The sequence below is a fragment of the Panthera tigris genome, chromosome C2 (genome assembly GCF_018350195.1).
Source record: "Panthera tigris isolate Pti1 chromosome C2, P.tigris_Pti1_mat1.1, whole genome shotgun sequence".
Classification (NCBI taxonomy): domain Eukaryota; kingdom Metazoa; phylum Chordata; class Mammalia; order Carnivora; family Felidae; genus Panthera; species Panthera tigris.
The window spans coordinates 120,122,034-120,146,646 of record NC_056668.1 but is presented as its reverse complement, the minus strand read 5'-3'; the positions used below and the strand labels follow the sequence as shown (position 1 = coordinate 120,146,646).

The following is a 24,613-nucleotide window of genomic DNA, read 5'->3' as shown; positions in this document are numbered from 1 at the left end:
AATTAAATAAAAATCTGTTAAGCGAAAAAAATAAAAAATAAATAAAGCAGCCCAACATATGGAGGAGCTTTCCTGGCCCTAAAAAAATTATAAATCAATATAATTATTATTAACATAATTATAATTATATAATTATAAACATATATAATAATTAATTATAATATCACACTTATAATTAATTATACCTATAAATCAATATATCAAGATATATTTCAAAGTAAGACATTTAACAGGAAGATTTAAAAAATATTTAAAAGAACTGAATGACCCTTTAGTGATACACTGTAAAAGTTCATTTAAAAAATAATCCTCAGGGTGCCTGGGTAGCTCAGTTGGCTAAGTATTCAACTTCAGATTTTGGCTCAAGTCATGATCTCACTATTTTGAGATCGAGCCCTGCTTTGGGCTCTCCGCTGGTGTGAAGCCTGCTTAAGATTCTCTCTCTCCCTCTGCCCCTCCCCTGCCAGTGCATATCTGCATGTGATCTCTCTCAAAATAAAAAGTAAATAAATAAAAATAATCCTCAAATACTGTGTAAATGTTTTTGGTTTTGTATCACTTGTTCGCTAAGTCTTTATTATGTTGAATTTCTCAAAAATATGTAATGGGTAATTCTCATCTATTGTGTTAACATAATCTATTTATTTATAATTGATTCCTACAATTATAGATAGTACATATTTTCCATATCCCTGGATTCCGTCATTCTTCTTGTTTTAATTTTTTAATGATTATTTATTTTTGACAGAGAGAGAGACAGAGCATGAGCAGGGGAAGGGCAGAGAGAGAGGGAGACACAGAATCAAAAGCAGGCTCCAGGCTCTGAGCTGCCAGCACAGAGCCCGATGCGGGGCTCGAACTCACAGACCGCGAGATCATGACCTGAGCCGAAGTCGGACGCTCAACCGACTGAGCCACCCAGGTGCCCCTTGTTTTAATTTTTTTAATGTTTATTATTTTTTTTTGAGAGACAGAACACAAGTGGGGTGGAGCAGAGAGGGAGACACAGAATCCAAAGCAGGCTCCAGGCTCCGAGCTGTCAGCACAGCGCCTGATGTGGGGCTGGAACTCACAAACCGTGAGATCATGACCTGAGCCGAAGTCTGAGGCTTAACCAACTGAGCCATCCAGACGCCCCTGGATTCTGTCATTTTTATAACTTTGTTATATTCTCCACTTCCAAATTTTTCTCTCATGTGACTCATTTGCTTTTCTATAGTTCTCTCATCTCATCACATTCTTCACATCCTGCTCATCTGTTTTTCCTCCCAGTGATCTTAACTTTTCTTTTATTTTCTGATTGCCTATCTACTGCCAGTGACTCTCATTAGTTCTTCCTATTCCCTTATCTCCATTTCCTTTTGTTCATCCAAACTAGGGCCTCTGCTAGCGCTTGGGCTCTTCTAGTTCTTCTCATTTTGCCAGTGTCTCTAACATTAACTATATATGCCTGAAGACTTGGGAAGCTTAAGGAAGGAGCTGAGATGGGTACAGCCAGGGATTACTGATGTATAATTTTTTGAGTACACGTTCCCAAGAAGTTGCTGAGCCTGTTTTCTTAAGAGAAATAACACAGTAGAATGCAAACTGACTGCTCCTAAGTTCCAATAAGGAAAGCTAACCAATTAGGACTACACTAGAGAAAATCAGGGTAACTGCTCTTCCTGGAGCAAGAGTTACTTGGCTTAAGCCTAAATAGAACCAGTATAGCAAGGAGAGTACAGCAAACTCCTCAGTTTTATCAGAACCCCAAAACTTCAGAAATACAGAAAACTTCAGAAGAAGTTTATTTTCCAAGCTAATACATATAAGACATTTTTTAGAGTTTATTATTAATGCTTTGTACGATATTAGCATATTGTGAATGATTCTATTATTCATTTACTGAGCACCTAACATTTATTAGATATTGTGCTATATTACTCTTACCAAGCCTATTGGTATATTTTATATATAAATTATTTCTATAGAAAAATCACTGATCTAGTTAACATATCAATATTAAATGTTATATAAATACCCACATTTTACAAAAGATAACTGATTTTCTGGGCACTTATATTTAGAAGTTTTGCTATACTTATTAGTAGAATGGATGAGCAAAGAAAAGAGAATATTCTTCAAGGGTTAAAAAGAAGTTGATTTTTAGGGGTACCTGAGTGGCTTTGTCGGTTAAAAGTCCAACTTTGGCTCTGGTCATGATCTCACAGCTTGTGAGTTTGAGCCCCACGTCGGGCTCTGTGCTGACAGCTCAGAGCCTGGAGCCTGCTTCAGATTCTGTGTCTCCCTCTCTCTCTGCCCTGCCCCTGCTCAGCTCTGTCTCTTTCTCTCTCTCTCTCAAAAATAAAATAAACATTAAAAAAAAAAAAAGAAGTTGATTTTTAAAGATCAGATTTAAATGATAGGATCTAATAGAGAAGAAACCAGTTTTTTTTTTAAATGTTCCATGGAAGAAAATAAAAAATGAAAATGAAATGAGGCAACTACAAAAATCATAAGAAGAAAAGTGAGAAGCATGGAATACCAGTTTTACCTTAACAGCTAAAAAAATGAAAGGACACCTAAAAAAACAGACACCTTTGATTTTTTCTTTTCCTTGTAGTTCTTGGCTTCTTCTGCTGCGACACCTGCTGCTTCATTGAGGTACTTGTTACCAACTTTGCTTTCAAACCACTTTAGGTCCACAAAAACTTCACTGAAGTGTTCCCGATCAAACTATACAAAAATATTTAAATTCATTTAAAAATAACTGAAGTATGTCTGAAAGAATACAAATGAAACTTTTAATAGTTGCTACTTATGGGGCATAGGATATCAAAGAATGTTACTTTTTTATGTACATGGGAACCTCATCTACTATTATGAAAGTTAAAATCAAAAAGCATTAAAAATAAAAATAATAGGTGAAATTATACAGAATGATCAATTGGAGTAGAAGTACCAAAACTTTTTCTTTAAGTATTATGTAATTGGTTTGTGACCATTTATAGCTACCCTGGGACAGGAAAATAATACCTAGTTACTTACATCTGATAGTTTCACAAGGTATTTCTCAAATCGAGGTAAGTTGAGATGGCCATTTTCATTAATATAACCTAAAAGGAACAAAAACTAAATTTGTACTAAAAGCTAACATTATTTTTTCAAAACAATTCCACAAAATTCTTTTTACAAAATGTTGAATGTTGACATTCTACTAATCAAGAAAAACACTCAAGTGTTGGGCAATATAACTGGTGCTAGTTTCTAAGACACTCATGTGACAGTAATATAAAATATGTAAGAACTGAAGCAAAATAAATTCCAGGTTCACATAATAATCCTCCTACATTTCCAACAAGTGTAGGAGGTGAAATGTGGTTTCTTCTGGTGAGCATACCCTGTAATTAATCAGATTATCAACGCAGAGTTAGTTATGTCTTTAAGGTTCAAGTTTAAAAATGCAGCGAGAATGGGGCGCCTGGGTGGCTCAGTTGGTTAGGTGTCAGACTTCAGCTCAGGGTCATGAACTTGTGGTTTTTGAGTTTAAGCCCTGTCGTCGGGATCTGTGCTGACAGTTCGGAGACTGAAGGCTGCTTCAGATTCTGTGTCTCCTTGTCTTTCTGTTCCTCCCCTACTTGCTCTCTCTCTCAAAAATAAATAAAGATTAAAAATAAAATTTTAAAAATGCAGCGAAGCTTAAAATAAAACTTATCATTAGAAGATAATTAATTCTTATAATCTAGGCATGTAATTTATATGAAAGCTTTAGGGTAGCTAAAGATAAAGATAAAAGAAAAGTATAAATTATAATAGATATTAAGTTCAACTCATGAAGTTGGACGCTTAACCGACTGAGCCACCCAGGCATCCCTCTTTCCCTCATTTTATATCTTGTACTGGCTTTCTTAAATAATCAAAGGCAGAGATTAGTTAGGTATCAGTAAATGAGGCTGCTTAACTCTTGTCATTTTCTTTGCTTGTGAACCACTGAACATTATAACCTCAGAGCTTAGTGTCTTAGACCAAAAGAAACCCCCAATTTTTTTCCTACTTTAGCTGTGCATGCAATAATCTAATAAATGAGTCACATTTTTACGGTTAGGTGAGTGAGTGCTAAATTAAAGTAGCCTCAAAAAAAATATTAAACTTTTCTTACCACCAAGTTCTGGCAGGATGGTAATATATGTTCCATAAAGAAGAGGCAGTGCATCATGATTAATATGTAAATGAGGTAGATGAGGGATAAAATCATTGCCAACAAGAAATCCCATCAAAATCCAATCATCTATTATCCTTTCAATATCATATTTAAATGTGATCTTGTCCTATAGCAAAATGGAGAAAAAGTCAACTTGTACGGAAATTCTACTTACACAGTTCCTTTGTACCACAGCTATATTAATACTTACTTTCAATACTGAAAACTCATAGTCAATATACTCTCTCATTAAAGATAAGTGTAGGAGGTGAAATGTGGTTTCTTCTGGTGCGCATACCCTGTAATTAATGAGATGATCAACACAGAGTTAGTTGTGTCTTTAAGGTTCAAGTTTAAAAATGCAGCGAGGATGGGGAGCCTGGGTGGCTCAGTTGGTTAGATGTCAGACTTCAGCTCAGATCATGAACTTGTGGTTTGTGAGTTTGAGCCCCATCGGGCTTTGTGCTGACAACTCGGAGCCTGGAGCCTGCTTGGGATTCTGTGTCTCCCTATCTCTCTGTTCCTCCCCCACTTGCTCTCTCTCTCTCTCTCTCTCTCTCTCTCTCTCTCAAAAATAAATAAAGATTAAAAATAAAATTTTAAAAATGCAGCAAAGCTTAAAATAAAACTTATCATTAGAAGATAATTAATTCTTATAATCCAGGCATGTAATTTATAGGAAAGCTGTAGGGTTGCTAAAGATAAAGATAAAAGATAAAAGTATAATTATAATCAAGTTCAAATAATTGGTCTGCCTTATGCTTTTTTTGGAAAGATTCTCAGAATTAAGAAAGCCTAAATAATAGATAACAGATTTAAGAAACCAGTGGTTTCTGGCCCATTTAAGGCTGGCCACGAGCAGAAAGCATACATATAATTGAGTATATACACTTTTCTGCCTACTGCAGTACAGACAAAAGCTTCAATGATGAGGCTCCATCATTTCTTTCTTCTTATCTTTCCCTGGCTTGGTATAGGGGCCTATATTCCTAGCTATTGGTCAATACTTCAAGCTTAACCAGAAGTAAGAATATAAACTGACAATAGCATTTAAAATTTTTTTTAATGTTTATTTATTTTTGAGAGAGAGAGAGGGAGAGAGACAGAGTATGAGCACGGGAGGGGCAGAGAGACAGGGAGACACAGAATCTGAAGCAGGCTCCAGGCTCTGAGCTGTCAGCACAGAGAATGATGTGGGGCTTGAAACCACAAACTGGGCGATCATGACCTAAGCTGAAGTATGACGCTTAATTGACTGAGCCAGCCAGTTGTCCCTAAACTGACAACAGCATTTTAAAAGGATTATGTATCATGAGCAAGTGGATCTATCCCAGGAATGCAAGGATGGCTCAATGTAAAAAAATAAATCAATGTAATAAGTTACATTAATAAACAAAGGAAAATCACCATACAATTAACTAGCAAAGAAAACATTTGTCAAATTCAATACCTTCCAAGATAAAAGTACTTAGCCAAGTAAGAATAGAAGGAAACTTCCTAAACATGAAAAAATGAATTTATGAAAAACAAACATCTAATATCATATTCCATGTTAGAAGACTGAAAGCTTTCCTCCTAAGATCAAGGATGCCCGTTTTCACTATAGCTATTCAACATTATACTGGAAGTCCTAGCCAGGGCAATTAGGCAAGCAAAGAAATAAGAGGCATACAAACTGAAAAATAAGAAGCAAAACTATCTCTATTTACAGATGTCATGATTCCATATACAGAAAATCCCATAGAATCTCCCAAAATTGTAGGATACAAGATCAACACATAAAAATCAGCTGTGTCTACATACCAGCAACAAACAATCCAAAAAAGAAATTAAGAAACAATTCTATTTAGAATACCACCCAAAAGAGTAAAAAACTTAGGAACAAACTTGACCAAAGAGGCAAAAGAAAAAAATCAAAGGCAAAAAACTGAAATCATAGACACAGAGAATGACAGATGGTTCCCAGAGGTAGAGGAGTGAGGGCTGGGCAAAATGGGTGAAGGTGGCAAAAGGTGAAAACTTCCAGTTATACGATAAATATGTCCTGGAGATATAATGTACAGCATGGTGACTACATTAAAAAATTCTTTTTAAATAAAAGGGAAAACAAATAAGAAAAAAAAAAACAACAGTAAAAGACTTACACACCAAAACTACAAAACACTGTCAAAAGAAATTAAAGAAGACACAATGATTGTAAAACATTCTGTATTGATGAACTGGAAGACTTACTATGAAACTGTAAATAGTACCCAAATGGATGTACACATTCAATGCCATCCCAGTCAGGTTTTTCACACAAACAAAAAATCCCAATGACATTTTTTACACAAACAAAAAATCCATCCTAAAAATGATTAATCTCATGAGACTCCAAACAGCCAAAATAATCCTCACAAAGGGGAACAAAGTTGGAGGTCTCATCCTTTCTGATTTCAAAACTTACTACAAAGTTTCAGTAATCAAAATACCGTGGTAATGGCATAAAGAAAAACACAGAGATCAACTGAATAGAATACAGAGCCCAGGAAAAACCCCTGCATATATGGTCAAATGATTTTCAACCACGGTGCCAAGACCACTGAAGGGGAAAAAGACAGTCTTTTCAACAAATGATTTTGCGAAAACTGGATATCCACATGCAAAAGCATGAAGTCCACCCTTACCTCATACCAAATATGATAATTAACAACATGGATCAAAACCCTAAATGTAAGGGTTAAAACTGCAAAACTCTTAAAATGGGAAAACATTTTACAACATTAGATTTGGCAATTTCTTGGATATTACACTAAAAGTAACAAGCAACAAAAGAATGGACATCGTCACAATTAAAAATTTTGTGCATCAAATGACACTATCAGCAGAATAAAAACGAATGGGAGAAAATCTTTACAGATCATGTATCTGTTAAATGGTCACTATTCTTAATTTAATTGCTCTTCTTTCTTCTAACATATATGCAGTATGATTTACCTTTGTGTCTTTTTGCCACCAAACCGAACCTCTTCTCTTAAAAGAGAGAAATGTGCCTCATGACTTGTTAATCCAAGCATAATCTGTTGAAAAATGATTAAAAAATGTTTCTATTCTCTCATTTTTTATAGTATCAGGTTCATAAAAACAATTAAATTAAAAACATTTCTATGTAGAAAAAAAGAGGCTTATTTAATAAAAACATCACATTATATAAATATCAAAATCTGATCCACTCATAAGTTATGAATGGTGTAAAATGAATGCACTTTTCTAAGAAAAAATGTTTACCTTAGACTCACATCACCGTTGTAACTACCACCCTGCCCACCCTCCACAAAAATCCCCAAAACCTTCTCTAGGTTTTCACACCTTTCCATCCACCATGGGGGAAATGGGTAAAAAACTGGAGGTTGCAGCTTTTCTATGATAGAGGAATGTTAAGACTCTTCTGGAGGCCAGAATACCTCTACTATGTGAAAATTAAACAAACAAACAAAAAACTAGAAAAGGTCATCTTCATTTAATTTTCTCATATAGTATTCTTTCCTTTCCTTTTCTATTTTAGAGAAAGAGAGTGCGTGCACAAGCAAGGTAGGGACAGACAGGGAGAGAGAGAATCTTAAGACAGACTCTGTGCAAGCACTGAGCCCAATGCGGGCTCAATCTCACAACCCTGAGATCACAACTGGAGTTGAAATCAAGAATGGAACGCTGAATCAAATGAGTCACCCATGAGCCCTTCTCACATAGTATTCTAATGTCCAAAGTAAGTCATTCAAATAGTCTAGTGAGACATATCAACCAACTGCAACATATATTGTTTATTTCGACCTAATTCATACAAAACAAGATGAAACATTTCTGAAGCAATCAGGAAAATGTGAATACTAAATGGTTATTTGTATATTAAACAGTGATTATTAATTTTTGTTTTATGTATGATAATGGCATTATGGTTATTTATTTCAAACAACCCTTCTTTAGAGAAAGATTAAATGATATAATGTCTGGGATACACTTCAAGAGTCAAGGGAAGTAGGAGAAAGGAGATAGATGGTTAGGGATAAGAAAAGGAAAGTAATTTAATATTTAGAGTATTTATTTTAGGTTGAAAATTATTTAAGGTGGATAAAGCCTATAGGAAGTTTCATCATTTTATAACTTCTCTACTTTATGTTTGAAAATTTCTGTAATAAAAAGTTTAAGTGAAAAAAGTATAGTAAAGTTATTTAGGTCATAGAGTTATCAGATCAGGTATTATTAAAAGTTATGTATCAAGCATGAGATTAAAAAGCCCCCTCTACCCTGACCACGGCAGAGTATTCATAGCACAAGGATCAGTCAAGTGTGAACACTAACTACAGAGACCCGCTAATCATAAATTATGGCAAGAGTTTTCTTTTTTTAAAAAATTTTATTTATGTATTTTGAGAGAGACCGTGTGCATGAGCTGGGGGGAGACAGAAAGAGGGGAGAGAGAGAGAGAATCCTAAGCAGGTCTGCACTGTCAGCACAGGGCCTGATGCGGACTTGAACGCTTGAACTGTGGGATCATGACTAAGCCAAAACCAAGAGTTGGACGCTTAACTGACTGAGCCACCCAGATGCCCCAAAAGAGTTCATTTTCTAATTGTTTTGAACTGTGCTAATGGCAGAAGTAGCAACCATTATTATGTTTCCAATATTTGTTTCTACAGCCAGAAAGCTTCTTATGAAAGTCTCTTAGATATTTAACTAAAATGGCATAAGGTTGTAATAAAAATAAATGTTATACCTACCAAGTCAGCATCTAAACCATAAAGACAATGTCTGGTGTTTGGATCATGATCTGGCTTTGCTTTCTCAGATCTGATAAATTCCATGATTTTATGTTCTCCTTCTCCGGGAGTCTAAATACATGTTAAAAAAAAATGTGGTAATATGCTGTGCGTTAGAATATTAAATTTAAAAATATCTTTAAATAAAAAAAGATAATAACCTCATGGCCTGAGAAGTAGATGGTAACTCCTTGCCACGATTTATCTGTAGAAATTTTCATATTTACAAAATACTTCAGATGTTCATGTAACCTGGCCATGAATTCAGTCCCTATAAATAAAAAGTTTTAACAAGTTTAATCTGAAAAAAATAAAAATAAAAAATTTAATCTGAGAGAGACATAAAAAAGAATGAGTTCCCAGAAACAACATGAAATTGGATCTGAGTATCCAGCTGGGTAGGAATAGCTAGGTATTCCTCCAGAGGAAAAGCCCTCATGCCTTTCCCTAGCAAATATTACAATGTTTCTCATTTCACTGCTCACCCTAAAATGAAGTTAATTTCATGTAGCTAAATCAAGAAATATTACTACTGCCTGAGAACTATGCTTCAGTATCTTCACACAAGGGCAGAGTTTCAACTCTAATGAATCTCAATCTTTTATTTCCTCTGCTGGCTTCTGAATGTTTTTTAAGGCCTGTAGCTATAATCAGATTACTAACAACAACAACAACAACAACAACAACTATTATTATTATTACTGTTTACCTGGAAAATTATTATTCTGGAAACTGAATTTACAGTGATTATGTTTCAGGAAAAGTCCAGAGGGTCAATAGTCAAAGGCAACACGGTCTTAAACCACATCAGGATAAAACTGGTCATTAAATCAACCAATGTATGATAAGAACACTTAAGTGAAAGACAAAATTACCATAGTTAGTAAAGAAGTCATGAAAAAAAATAAGATTTTAAGTTTTTTTCAAAGTAAAAGATTATAATGATGTTAGACAAAGCTCTAGTAAGTACAGAGTATGTTGTTGCATATAAAACTAATTTAAAGTTGTAATACTAATAAATTAATTTACTCTTAAAGTCACAGAATTTTAACTGCCTTTAAGAAACGTGATAGTAAGTGCTCCGGACTAGGAGAATGGGTTTCTTATCCTACGTAACAGGCTAGTTCCATGGATGTGACTCAACCTCACTGAGTGAGTTTTCATACAAACAAATGGTGGGAGTAGGACGGATCTTGTAAGATCCTTCTAGGTTTAGAAGTCTGGATCTGGGAGAGTCCTATCCACAGCTGCTCTTATCAACATCTGTAAATCCGTATAGTGGGTCTTCATAGGAGCACTTATAATCAAGGTGATCAAGATATCTCATGAGAAGACACAACTGGGAAAACCGCAAATGGAATCTTAAGGACAAAATAGAGACCAGAAAAAAAACATCTGAAAAAATATTTACATTTACATTTAAATCTCTCAAAATTTTTCTTTCAGTGAATTTACCTGGTGTAATACAGTTGGAATCAAATCTGGCCTCTGTAGGAAGAGTTTCTCCTTTTTCTAATGCCTTCTTTATTTTGTCTTCTGCCTCCTTTGCTGACCTTAAATGTTAAGGGAAAAAATATCTTAAGGTTTTTGGGGAAAAGTACAGATCTTTACATAAAGTAAACTGTTATTTAGATGCTTTTGTAACTAAAATATTAATTAACCAATTTGAGGTTCAAAACATAACACAAGTTTTGAAATGATTATAATTGATAAAGATGAGCCTCAGAATTGTTTGTTTTTATTTATTTAAAGAATTGAGTTTTTCAGATAACTATAGAAGGAGAACATTACAACAGTATAAAATTGATACAGAAAATTACAAATACTTATAAAGTAATTCTTTAAAAAAATTTTTTTTTAATGTTTATTTATTCTTGAGAGAGAGCGAGTGCGTGAGCATGAGTGGGGGAGGGGCAGAATGAGAGAGGTACATAGAATCTGAAGCAGGCATCAGGCTCTGAGCTGAATAGCACAGAGCCCTATTCGGGGCTGAAACCCCTGAGCCGTGAGATCATGAGTTGAAGCTGGACACTTAACCGACTGAGCCACCCTCGTGCCCCAAAGTAATCTTTTAAAACTGACCCAGAACAATATAAATACTTATAATTCTCTTAACTATATAGCAAATCGATTCTACAAATAAGTTCAAAAGTAGAGCATTAAGCATTCATTATATATACATTCTACACTGACTAATAATATCAAACAGGAAGCACATTATTAAAATGATCTCTAAGAATATTACATAAAAATAATTGTAAAATTGTAATTGCAATTGAGCACAATTTGCGTTTCCTCATAAAAAACATTCATGAGACTGAAGCGCTGCCCGCTGCACTAAGAAGGTACATAAAAAACATTTAAAATCAAAGCCTAGTAACATTAATGCCATCATGATTTGCCAAAATTGTGTCACTATTGAAGCAACAGGATTTACTAGAAAGAAACGTGAGTTTTAGAGTCAGATGGACCTAGGTTTGAAAATAGGCATCCCAATTCCCAATGTTCTGCTTCTCCTGTAACCCGTCTGTGGCACACTGTATACCATGTGGCATTTACATTAGGAAGCTCTGCTTTATGTACTTGATACTAGCTCTATCTACTGTGCCTGCCGAACTGCATTTCTATGATAAATAACTCTTCTTCATATGTAACTTCTCTCTCTTACCAACCCCCTCAAGATAGCAAAAACTCTGAAGATATCAACTTATTTGTAATTTCTCCAATAGAAGCCATTCTTTGCTCTCTTCTCTCCTTCCTTCCTTTGACTGGACAAACAATTACTCAATGTTACTATGTGACAAGTTTTGGAGATATAACAGAAAGGATTCCTATTTTCACAGAGCTTACACTCTAGTGGGGAGACAGAAAAGTTAACAGCCCTAATGTTTAATGTGGCTGCAATATACAGAATGTGTGGGACAGGGACAAGGAAAGACTATTGAAGCAATCCAGGTGGAAGATTACGGTAGCCTAGGCTGAGACAGTAGCAGTAAAGATGAAAAGAAGGAAATATATATGACAAATTTAAGAGAATGGATAAACAGGAGGTAGGTATAGAGAATGAGGAAGAAGTCGTCCAAATTGCTCTTGAGACTTTCTGGCTGAGCAGCTATTTGCATGGTGTTATTATTCACTGCAATAGAAAACGGAAGGCAGTTTTGAAATGGGAGTTCAGTTCTGAACATGTTAAGCCTGAAATGTATCTATGGTATCTAAAAGGAGATATTTAGGAGACATTTGGATATACAGGAGTTGTAGAGAGAGATATCCACCAAGAAGATAAATCTGGGAGTCATCAGTATAGACACGGTAATTAAAACCACTGGATAGGATCTCTCAGGACCAAGGACAGGACCTTAAGAAAAATCAGTATTTAAGAAAAAGGCAGAGGAAGAGAAGATAACAGGGAGATCAAGAAGGTGCAGTCAGAGAGAGTGTGGTTACATAAAGGTCAAGGAAAGGAAGTTCAAGAAAGAAAGAATGGTCAACATTGTTAAAAACTATAAATAAATGAAGTAATATACAGAGAGAATTCTAGCCATACAAAGTCTATTTGTAATCTTGTAAGGGAGTTTTAGTGGTAGGGATGAAAGCCAGACAGCAGCAGATTTTAAAATGAGTAAGAGATGCAGAAAGATTATAAGTAATTAAAAGATTATGAATGGATAATATAGTCTCTGTGGAAAATGAGAAAAAGCTGACTGGAGGATTCAATGTCACTCAATATTGTGTCAGCACAATATTTAGTAAATGCTTTCAATGGCTATGGTGGATTGGCCCTCAACATCCATTTCATTCTCCTAGTTTGTCTTCTGATAGGGGAGAGGTTAGAAAGCTAAAAAATTAAATTCTGAGGCTTCCTTGCAGCTAGGTGAAAGGATATAACTTAGATTCCGTCAGTCAGATACCTCCATAAAAGATTTGGAAGGTGGAAGTGTTGTGTGCTGAAGTGTATATGATTGTTGAGGCACTGGGTTTATAGGATTTGTGTATTTTATCAATAATAGAAGAGTTCCCAATATTCAGTAGTTTCATAGGTGCTGAGAAGCAAGGGGCAGGGCAGATCTACCAGATACACTGGGGCTCTGGAGCTAACAGATACAATGGTGGCTTCCTGATTGCTGAATTACAACTAAAGTGATTTATTTTTGGAGCCAATAGTTCAGGTAGTACCTTCTTAATCCCTGGATCACAGATAAAGGAATACATTCCTGGAACCACCTCTTCTGGTGGGGGCCTGTGAACTCCTCACCTTCCTGAATGCTGTAGTAATAGTGCCACTGTGGGTTCACTTCTATAGTGCTGTTCTGAAGTCACTCTTGAAGGCTCACCTAAATTCCCATCCTTTTGGCTCTTAAAATGATTTTTATAAGCACCTAATTCTTTGCATTATATCCCCTTCTGCTTAAAATAGCCAGGTTTCTATTTCTGCAACTGAACACAGTGGGCTTATATAATCCTTTCTCAATACTAGATTTTCTAGTCCAATAGCTCCCCCAAATTAGTTTAACAAATACCAGGGGAATCTGGTAAAAATGGTTTCCAGGGCCCAATTTTTAGAGATTCAAATTAAGTAAGTCTAGGTTGGTACCTGAGACTCTAAATTTACCAAGAGATGGTACTTGTCTTTAAAGATCTCACAGATGGGGCGCCTGGGTGGCTCAGTTGGTTGAGTGTCCGACTCTTGGTTTCGGCTTGGGTCATGATCTCATGGTTCAAGGGTTCGAGCCCTGTGTCGGGCTCTGCACTGACAGCAGAGCCTGCTTGGGATTCTCTGCCTCTCTCTCTCTCTCTCTCTCTGTCTCTCTCTGAAAATAAGTAAATAAACTTAAAAAAAAAAAAAAGATTTCACAGTGGGTGTCTGGGTGGCTCATTCAGTTAAGCGTCTAGACTTTTGATTTTGGCTTGGGTCAGGATCTCACGGTTTGTGCTGTCGGCACTGAGCTTGCTCAGGATTCTCTTTCCTTCTCTCTGCCCCTCCCCATCCCACATGCACCATGCTGTCTCTCTCTCTCTCTCTCTCTCAAAATAAATAAGTAAACATTAAAAAAAATTTTTTCACAGGTGTTCCAGTATCTTCAAGATCTTTCCTCTTTTGATATTTAAATCAGTATTTTTTTCCATCCTTTTCCCATTCTCACTGCTAGCCTTCTCCAAGGTGCATTCCTACCTTCCTTGATCATTTCCATATTTTACTCACAGGTGCCCTTTCCACTCCGTTACCTGCTGTTGTAATGAAAGGATTCATTATGCTAACAACCCATCAAACACACAGAACTCAGGGTTTCTTTCCATCAATTCTAACATCCTTCTTAACTTTACTTATCCTACTCGTAAATAAGGACACAACATGATCTCATTGTTTTTAAAAACTATTTCACATGTCCAGGATTTTGACTTTAAAACTCTATGTACCTCTTCTCATTTTTACTTTTCCTACTGTTCACCTCACACACTGGGGTGGATAATACCTCAAATGTCCTAACTCAGCTCTCTTCTCATACTCCACCAATCATTTTCTAGTCTCACTTGCCTTTCTAACCAATTTGGACCAATGCTCAATCAGAGTCAGCATCTAGCCCACAGTCTAGGCATTTAACAAATGTTTGTTGAATTAAATTGTCAATGATGTTTCCATTAGAACAATCTCTCATTTCACTTTGTAGTTCTCTGGTTCAGGGCAGACTACTAGTGGAGTTTTCTCTACTACAATTGACCCTTGAACAACACAGGTTTGAACTCTGTGGGTCCACTTGTATACAGATTTTTTTTTTAATGTCTATTTTTGAGAGAGAGAGAGAGAGAGAGAGAGAGAGAGAGAAAGTGCACATGAGTGAGGTAGAGAGGGGAAGAAAGAGGGAGACAGAGGATCTGAGGCAGGCTCCATGCTGACAGCAGAGAGCCCAATGTAGGGCTTGAATTCATGAACGGTTATATCATGCCCTGAGCCGAAATCAGATGCTTAACCAACTGAGCCATCCAGGCGCCCCCGCTGATTTTTTTTCAGTAAATATGGTTTAGTACTATAAATCTATTTTCCCTTCCTTATGATTTTTCTAATAACATTTTCTTTTCTCTAAGCTTACTTTATTGTAAGAATACAGTATATAATACACATAACATACCAAATATGTGTTTATTGCTTATGTTATTGCTAAGGATTCCAGTTAATAGCAGACTATTAGTAGTTAAGTTCTGGGGGAATCAAGTTATATGCACATTTTATATGCGCGGGGATTGGTGCCCCCGACCACTGCATTCAAGGGTCAATTGTACCACTATTATCAAGGAGAAGTTTAAAAATTTACGAATGAAAACAATAGTAACTTTACACAGCCCAACACAGCTTTGAGAATGACACTTCACTTCAGTTACTAATTTGTTTACTTGACTGATATAATGTGACATAATCAGTTATTTCCATTTCTGGGGGACTTTAGGCAGAAAAGAAACATGAAAAGAAGATGCATTGCATTAAGCCAATTATCTTTAAAATAATACATTTTATTAATCTAAAGAGTATTCTCAAATAAACCACAAATGCTTTACCTAAAACGCCTCCCACGCTGTTGGTTCATCTTTGCTCGAGGAGCCACACCATCAACAGCCATAAAGAACACTTTCCTAGGTTTAATGATGCGAAACAACACTTCCAAGTAGTGAAAAATATCAGTAAAGATTTTATCGTCTGAAATTCTGAAGTGAACATCATCATCATTAGGATGGGAACATTGATGTATGATTCCATTCATGTCCAGGTACAAGTTGTCAAATTCAGGAATCTAAAAAACAGAAAAATGATAGAAATCATTACTATAACCAACTATGGATATCTAAGTATACACACACACACACACACACACACACACAATGGAGTATTAAGTATTACTCGGCAATTAAAAAGAATGAAATCTTGTCATTTGCAACTACGTGGATGGAACTAGAGGGTATTATGCTAAGCGAAATTTCTCAGTCAGAGAAAGACAAAAATCATATGACTTCACTCATATGAGGACTTTACGAGACAAAACAGATGAACAAGGGAAGGGAAGCAAAAAATATAAAAACAGGGAGGGGGATAAAACATAAGAGGCTCTTAAATATGGAGAACAAATAGAGGGTTGCTGGAGGAGTTGTGGGAGGGGGGGATGGGCTAAATGGGCAAGGAGCTTAAGGAATCTACTCCTCAAATCGTTGCTGCTCCATGTGCTAACTTAGATGTAAACTATAAAAATAAATAAATTATAGAAAGAAATAAAATAAAATAAAGTAAAATAAAATAAAATAAAAGTACATTCAAGATTTACTGTTTGCTTCAAGAAATCTGAAAACCTGGATCAAAATCTCAAGAGGATTTTTTTGAGAGGGTGGGGGTACTTTACAAAGTGATTCCACTTTCCTTAGGAGAATAAACAAGCAAGGAAGAATATTAAAAAGTAATGAAGGAGGGGTGCCTGGGTGGCTCAGTCAGTTAAGTGTCTGACTTTGGCTCAGGTCATGATCTCATGGTTCGAGGGTTTGAGCCCCACATCGGACTCTATGCTGACAGCTCAGGGCCTGGAGCCTGCTTCAGATTCTGTGTCTCCCTCTCTCTGCCCCTCCCCTGCTTGTACTCTGTCTCTCTCTCTCAAAAATAAACATTAAAAAGTAATGAAGGAAATCTGCTTTATATATTAAGAATTATGAAGGTTTGATTGAACCAAATAGTTTAGAAGCAGTCCAAGTGTATACAGAAATGTAGTATATAAGAAGCATCTTAAACCAGTGAAAGAAAGGGATGGGGCACCTAACTAACAATTTGGAAATAAAACAGTTGGAAATATAAGATGTATTTCATCTTATAACAGAATAAATTACAGAAGGATTAAAAATTTTAATGTGAGAAATATAAGTAAAAAAACTATATACAAAAATTTTGGTAATTTTAGGGTGGAGAAAGCCAGATATCATAAACCAAATGGTGAAGTTGGCAATCTAAAAATGTATTTTTACCTCTATAAGGTTAAAAAAAAAAAAAGTGCCATAAACAAGATCAACTGAAAATGACAGAATGCAGGGAAATGCTTATCAATCAGGATAAGGTCCACATTCCCAATATACAAAAATTTCTCAAATGTAAATAAGAAAAAGAGCAAATTTTAAAAGCATGGAAAATGCATAGCAATTCAAAAAAGAAGAGACACTAAAGTGTGATAAACACATGAAAAATTGTTTAACATCCCAAAATTTCAAATTAAAATAATGTATCATTTTTCCGGGGTGCCTGGGTTAGTTGAGTGTCGGACTTCAGCTCAGGTCATGAACTCATAGTCTGTGGGTTTGAGTCCCGCGTCGGGCTCTATGCTGACAGCCCAGAGACTGGCGCCTGCTTCAGATTCTGTGTCTCTGTCTCTCTCTGCCCCTCCCCTGCTCATGCTCTTTTTGTCTCTCAAAAATAAACATTAAAAAACATATGTCATCTTCCCGATCATGTTAGCAAAGATTAGAAAGAATGACGTTACCCAGTTATTGGCAGGTTGTGGGGAAATGGATATTTCATGTTATTAAAAGTAATACCTGGCATTTATTAAGCACTTATTAGGTGCCAAAAGTTGGGCCAAATATTTACATTCATTATCTCACTAAATTATGATATAATAAAAGAGAAATATTTAAATTCCCCATTTTACAGAAGAAGAAAATCAAAGGGCTAGAAAAGAGAGAGAGAAATGGCATTTACATCCAGTAGTCTAGATGGGAATATAAATTAGTGTAACTAATACAAAAGTATATATCAAAATTTGAAGCATATACATCTTTGACCCAGGATTTCTACTACTGGAAATTTATTCTGAGAAATAATAAAAAATATGCACAAAAATGTAAGCATAAGAATATTAATGACAGTACTGTTTGGAAAAGATAAAAAAAGAAATTAAAACACCTAATAACAGGAAACTGATGATGGTACATCCATCCACACAATGGAATATAACACAGCAATTATAAATTATGATACAGATTCATATTTGACATTAGTATGTATAATACAGATGGTCAAATGATAAAAGTAGGTTATAAAACAGCAGGTACATTATCCTATTTATAGAAAATATTTATCTACATGTGTATCTGCATATAAAGGTTAGGAGTATATAGAAACAAGATGTTACTGATAGTTAACCTTAGATGATGGGATTTCAGGGTTTTTAAAATTTTTAATTTGAGAGAGAGAGAGAGAATGCACGAGTGGGGGAGAGGGGGAGAGGGGGAGATGGAGAGAGGGAGGGGGAGAGGAGGAGACGGGGAGAGGGGGAGGGGGAGGGGGAGAGGGAGAGAGGGAGGGAGGGAGGGAGGGAGGGGGAGAGAGAGAGAGAGAGAGAGAGAGAGAGAGAGAGAGAGAGAGAGAGAGAGAGAATATCCCAAGCAAACTCCACGCTCAGCTCAATGTGAGACTCGATCCCACGACCCCAGGGCTTTGACCCGAGTTGAAATCAAGAGTCAGACGCTCAAGTGACTGAGCCACCTAGGTGCCCTTCAGTTGTTTTTTATTTTCCTTTGGACGATGTAACAGCTTTTACATCTTTCTGTATTATATTTACATAATGGGCACAACCTTTATAATCTGCAAAAAAACCTGTAATCGTCCTTTTAGAAAAAAAATTTTTTAAATTCTCTTAGGTTTCAGATTAGTAAAAAAAAAAAAAATACATAATGATTGAGTAATCACTGGCTAATTCGCAGTGAAGAAAATGAGAACATGCAATAGAATTTTGCTCCTTCAAAAATACATAATACTAGAAGAGGGAGGGATGGAGGGAGGGGGAGAGAGAGACAGAGACAGAGAGACAGAGAGAAAGAGAGAGAGAAATCCAAGAAAAAGACTCTTAACTATAGAGAACAAACTAAGGGTTACCAGAGGGGAGGTAGGTGTGTGTGTGGGGGGGGGGGGGGGATGTGTGAAACAGGTGATGGGGATTAAGGAGTGCACTTGTGATGAGCACCAGGTGTTGTATGGAAGTAATTTTTACACCTGAAACTAATACTGCACAGTATGTTAACTAACAGGAATTTAAATAAAACTTGGGGGAAAAAGACATAATACTGAGTTGTTACATCTGTAAATTAGAAGTTCTGAGGTTATCTTATACTTTCACCTCTCCTCACCCTTGTATCTAATTAATCACTGAGGTTTTGTTTTTTAAATTTAACTTCCGAAATGTTCCTATCATCTTGCTCTCCTAATCATTCCCGTTGTCTTGGGCAATCTCATCATTTTCTCCATCCCCAGATCGCCTGCCTTAGTTCAAGCCCTCAGTTTTCCAACTGGACTGCTTGCTTAGTTTTTTCTCTCATCACAGCGTGGCCATTTTTCCAAAACAATCTGATCATGTTGCTTCCTTACTTAAACCCACATGATACCTTAAACCTTTAATGCCACAAAAGGTTCTGTATAATTTGGCTGTTCTCTCTCCCACCAATTCCATATTCTTTCCTGTTTCCATATATATTCCACAAGCTAACTACACACAGTACATTCCTTAGAAAGCCCTAAATGTACTGGGCTGTTTAAAACCCCTGTGATGTTACAGATGCTGCTCCTACTTCCTGAAACACTTTTCTTTCCTTTTGCTCTTTCTTCTGCTGCTCTTGTAGATTTTGACTCAACTTTCAAGATCCAGCTCAGGCATCTTAAAAAAAAATTTTTTTTAGCACTTATTTTTGAGAGACAGAGACTGAGCATGAGCAGGGGAAGGGGTAGTGAGAGAGGGAGACACGGAATCTGAAGTAGGCTCCAGGCTCTGAGCTGTTAGTACAGAGCCTGACAAGGGGCTCGAACCCACGAACTGCGAGATCATGCTCTGAGCTGAAGTCGGAAGCTTAACCAACTAAGCCACACAGGTGCAATCCAGCGTAAGTAAATATCTTTGTCTGAAAGCTTTCCCCTACTTACCTAAGGGGAAACGATGCTTCTTTCTCTATGTCATATCTTATTTTTGTGTTCCCAATGCATACAAGAATGCCAGGCACATACATTTACATGCGCTATACATTCTTGTTGAATGCTTAATGTAATGTCCTGCTAGCAGGAAAGGACATTATACTTAAGCATTTGGTCATGTTTAGAACTCTTGGCACACTGCCTGACACAGAGTAGCAAATAAAAAATATTTAATAATCAAAAAATGAAGCTCTGCCTTTATTGAATGTGACAGCACATGTGTAACACTCACTTTTTTTTTTTTAATTTTAGAGAGAGACAGAAAGAAAGAAAGTGTGAGTTGGGGAGAGGGGCAGGGGGAGGGAGGGGGAGGGGGAGGGGGAGGGGGAGGGGGAGGGGGAGGGGGAGGGAGAGGGAGAGGGAGAGGGAGAGGGAGAGGGAGAGGGAGAGGGAGAGGGAGAGGGAGAGGGAGAGGGAGAGGGAGAGGGAGAGGGAGAGAGAATCGTAAGCAGGCTCCATGTTCAGCCTGGAGCCCAACATAGGGCTTGATCATGGCATTGACCCTGGCATCAATGACCTGAGTGGAACTGAATGAGCCACCCAGGTACCCCACACTCACTTCATTCACACTGCTTTAAATTGTGGTTAAGTATTCACATTTTAGTATCTACTATTCTCAAAACAGTAGTTTCTTTTTGTTAGTATAACTTTGTATCCTGTTTAGCACTGCTACAAAATGCCTTTTTCATAAAGACAATATAAAATTTACTTTTCAAAAGAGCTGTTAGCAATTCTTTTTTCTCAGTTCTTTAATCCTATTTATCTTAAACAATCCCAAGATTTTGTTGCTTCATTTTTTAATATGTATGTTTTAAAACGTACTAAATATACAACATATATTTTAATATGCAATGTTTTTATATACTATGTATTCTTTATAGGTTATATAATATGCTAGAGTTAATAAGTTCATTCACTCAATAAACTTACTTAAGATCTATTATGTACTACAAAAGATGAAGTTGTAATGAGGAACATATATATAATGATGAAAACTTAACCCTTACAAAACAAAGGTCATACAACCAAGATTATAAACTCTTGGAACATACGCAGTTCTCTTTGTGATTACAATCTAGTACAGTGCTATTATAATAGCTAAGATCTGTTAAGCACTTGCCATGTACTAGACAGATTTAAATGCTTTACAGTTAACCCTTGAACAACATGCGTTTGAATTTAACAGGTCTACTTATATGTGGACTTTTTTCAATAAATACAGTACAATACTGTAAATGTATTTTCCTTATGATTTTCTTAACATTTTCTTTTCTCTAGCTTATTTTATTGTAAGAATACAGTATATAATACATTTAACATATAAAATATGTGTTAATTGACTGTTTATGTTATTAGTAAGGCTTCCAGTGAACAGTAGGCTATTAGTAGTTAATTTTGGGGGGAGTCAAAGTTATACTTGGATTTTCAACTGTGTGGGGGCTTGGAGGGGGCCGGTGCTCTCAATCCCATTTTCAAGAATCAACTGTATGTGCATTCACTTATGTAATCATAGCAATCCTAGTATTATTATCTCCATTTTGTAGTTGAGAAAACTGAGTCACAAGAAGACTGAGTCACTCACCCATAGCTAGTGAAATGTTGGAGCTAAATTTTAAACCAAGCTGAACTGCATTAGAGCAGTGTTTCTTAATCTTTCTTTCATTATTGCTCTTCTTCCAGGTAGTTCTTAATACTTGTTTTTTCTTAATCAATATCTTCCAATGGAATTTTAATACCACAGACATACTGTATTATCTGTTCACATACTAAGGCACTTTAATATATAAAGTTCCACCCTCTCAACAATTTTGGTTCCCTTGTTCCTGTTCATAATGCATACTCCAGTGCCTTCAATTTTTAAAACTGTGGTAAAATATATGTAACATAAAATTTGCCATCTTAACCATTTTTTTTAAGTTTACTTATTTTGAGAGAGACAAAGAGTGCGCAAGTGGGGGAGGACAGAGAGAGAGAGAGAGAGAGAGAGAGACACTCCCAAGCAGGCTCTGGACTGTCGGTACAGAGCCCAAAGTGGGGCCTGAACTCAGGAACCATGAGATCATGACCTGAGCCAAAATCAAGGGTCAAATGCCTAACCAACTGAGCCACCCAGGCGCCCCCATCTTAACCATTTTTAAGCGCACAGTTCAGTAGTGTTAAGTGCATGCACATTGTTATGCTAGAGCCTGCAATTTTAAAGCCAAGCTTCTATGCATTTGCTATAAATTGCATAGAAGGAAACATAAGCTGACATTTCCATTTTAAAGAGTCTGCTCTTGTATAGGGGGCATATCTGTTTTCTCTTTTACTGTATTTGCCTCAGAATGATGCCTTGGCAAGTCAGTTACGAGAATTCACAGGAGGCCAAATAGTCCTATCCTTTAAAACCCCTTAGTTACAAATACTCCTATGTAATTGGCCTACACAGTCTTTTAGTGAATATTCTGCAGTTCTCCTGTTCTCAGGTCCATCAGCTGTTGCCTCATTACTTCCTTTTTTCTCTTGCAGGGATGCCAACACCAACTGGGGCTAGAAACTATTGGTATTTTGTCCTCACCTACTTATATTTGGGTTCATATGGATACGATGTTATGTGGTTTTGTCATAAATGTTCCGTAGATTTCAAACTTTGCTACCTACTTCATTTGTTTTTATGTGTGGATTCAGAGAGACCAAAACTATGCTGTTATCATCACCACCACCACCATCTTCCCACAACCTATTCCTCTTCCCAACCCCTTCCTCCCAGGACTAGCTTTTGAATCACTGTGACTTACTTAGTCTTACCATCTTTTAAATACTGCTTAAGAGAGTAGCTGGTAACTCTTTAGAACATTTGCTCTTTTTGTTGTTGTTGTTGTTAACTACACAAATCAAACATCTGTGAAAGACAGCACTTTGATAAGCCAAGTTTTAAGCCTTTTTAAATCTATCATAAAATTGCCTTTAAGAGATTATTTTTTGTTCTTCAGTAAAAAAAAAAAAAATTCCTCAAGATGGTAAGAATCAAAGACAGTTTCATCAAACCAAATTCTGTACCAAAGAGTACAGAGTAAAAATACTATTGAACAAATTATGTTATTAAGCCAATCTGAATAACAATCACATTTCTTCACTTCGGAGATAAAGTGACTGATGCACGGCAGGCACTCAGCTATTTGTTGAATGAATGACCCAGGAAAAGCCAAAGCTGGTTGTCTCCATTTCAGCAATGTACTTAGTAACCCTTTTTAACCCTCTTGTCTGGAAAGAAATGTCTCCCTAAATCTCACTCAATCCATGTTTCAAATAAATGAAAAATAAACTATTGTTTTGGAATTCTTTAAGTTTTTCTTCATATACCAAAACTGACTCGAATCCAACAACAAAGAATCCCTTCTGGAAGTTTAAGCCTCTCTTTATGCTTATAGTACTTGTAAAAAGATTAACCCATAATTTAATAAACAGCATGATGGTTTGGGCTGGATTATTTCCCCCCACTATTAACACAATGTTATCCATCATTACTGATTCAATCAGCTACACAAATATCAAAACTTTTTTCCTGGAAAATATAAAATGGACAAGAAATCTACCCAAATCATTAAATGTGATAAACACGAATACATCACCCAAAGCCTAGTTTACCTAATAGTTAACTGTTTGCTATTTCTTTTCACAGTTCCACTATATAAACACTTCTGGAATCTACACAAAAAACGTCGCACTGGGATATTATTACATGCCGGATTATAAACCAGACACTACTATTACTACTATCAGTGCTCTAGCAATCCATTTCTTTTTCTCCTCTCTCTCTCACACGCGCGCACACACACGCACATTCGCACAGTGAAGCCTCCAATTAACTGCCGCTGCCGGTCCAAGTGTATTTTGTTTCTTTTGGAACTCGGGATTCGTACGGCCTTTGGGATGATCGAAAAAGAGTAACAAAAGGTATCATAAATATGAACCATCAGCCAGGTCAAAGCGTCTAGGCGTTGGGGGTGGGGTGGGATGCAGGTCCTGATAAAGGAAAGTAAACAAGGTGACTCAACTGCGGAGGAAGTTATTATCGTTGGTACGTGGGTCTGTTGCTTTGGGGTGGGGGGTTGGGAGGTACTCAGGACACCCGCACGGGCTTTGCTGTCTCTATAAGGGAAGACGCAGCTCCTTGAGCAGAAAAGGAAAGAATTCACTACAGCGTTCCTCCCCAGGATTTAATTTCGGAATCGCGGAAGGCCCTGCCCGGCAGCAAAGCTGTCAGTGTCACAACTGCCGCGATCCCCGTGACTGCCCAAAGAAACGAAACCTGCGTCTTCGCCCCATTCAGAGCATCAGGATATCCTCAAACCTTCTCTTCCCCTCTCTTTGCCGCTCATCCCGCAGACGACGAGCAGAAAGAGGAGGCTGGGGAGCCCAGTCCCAGGGTGGAGAGGGCCGCGGGGCCCCGGGTTCTGGGCCTTCTGAGCCGCTGCCCCCTCGCTCACCCACCTGATGCTCTTTCACCACTTCACTGAGGCAGGGATACCGCTCCGAGATCCATCGGTAAAACTTGGGGACTCCCATCTTGACCGTCAACACTAATTCCAATCAGGGCCAAACCGAAACCAAACGCCCCGCCGGGGCCTACGCCGCAGCCTCCGGCCGTCGCTCCGCCGATGACAACACACC

The 24,613-nt window shown here is 36.9% G+C and overlaps 1 protein-coding gene across 4 annotated transcripts in view; it reads right to left on the bottom strand.

Annotated features, from left to right (window-relative positions):
• XRN1 (5'-3' exoribonuclease 1) overlaps positions 1–24,566 on the bottom strand; it is a 120,652-nt gene extending 96,086 nt beyond the window's left edge. For 2 of the 4 annotated variants that reach the window (XM_007086338.3, XM_007086339.3), the window contains exons 1-10: positions 24,434–24,566; positions 15,529–15,761; positions 10,432–10,529; positions 9,138–9,247; positions 8,938–9,048; positions 7,157–7,239; positions 4,392–4,479; positions 4,139–4,307; positions 3,028–3,095; positions 2,578–2,715 (exon numbers count right to left, since the gene is read on the bottom strand). In XM_007086338.3, the coding sequence (XP_007086400.2) occupies positions 2,578–2,715; positions 3,028–3,095; positions 4,139–4,307; positions 4,392–4,479; positions 7,157–7,239; positions 8,938–9,048; positions 9,138–9,247; positions 10,432–10,529; positions 15,529–15,761; positions 24,434–24,508 (1,173 nt within the window). In that variant the 5' untranslated portion in view covers positions 24,509–24,566. Of the gene's footprint in view, positions 1–2,577; positions 2,716–3,027; positions 3,096–4,138; positions 4,308–4,391; positions 4,480–7,156; positions 7,240–8,937; positions 9,049–9,137; positions 9,248–9,685; positions 9,830–10,431; positions 10,530–15,528; positions 15,762–24,433 lie in introns of those variants that run through there. The other 2 variants (XM_042957119.1, XM_042957121.1) reach the window with 2 other exon arrangements.
• Positions 24,567–24,613: the final 47 nt, after the last annotated feature.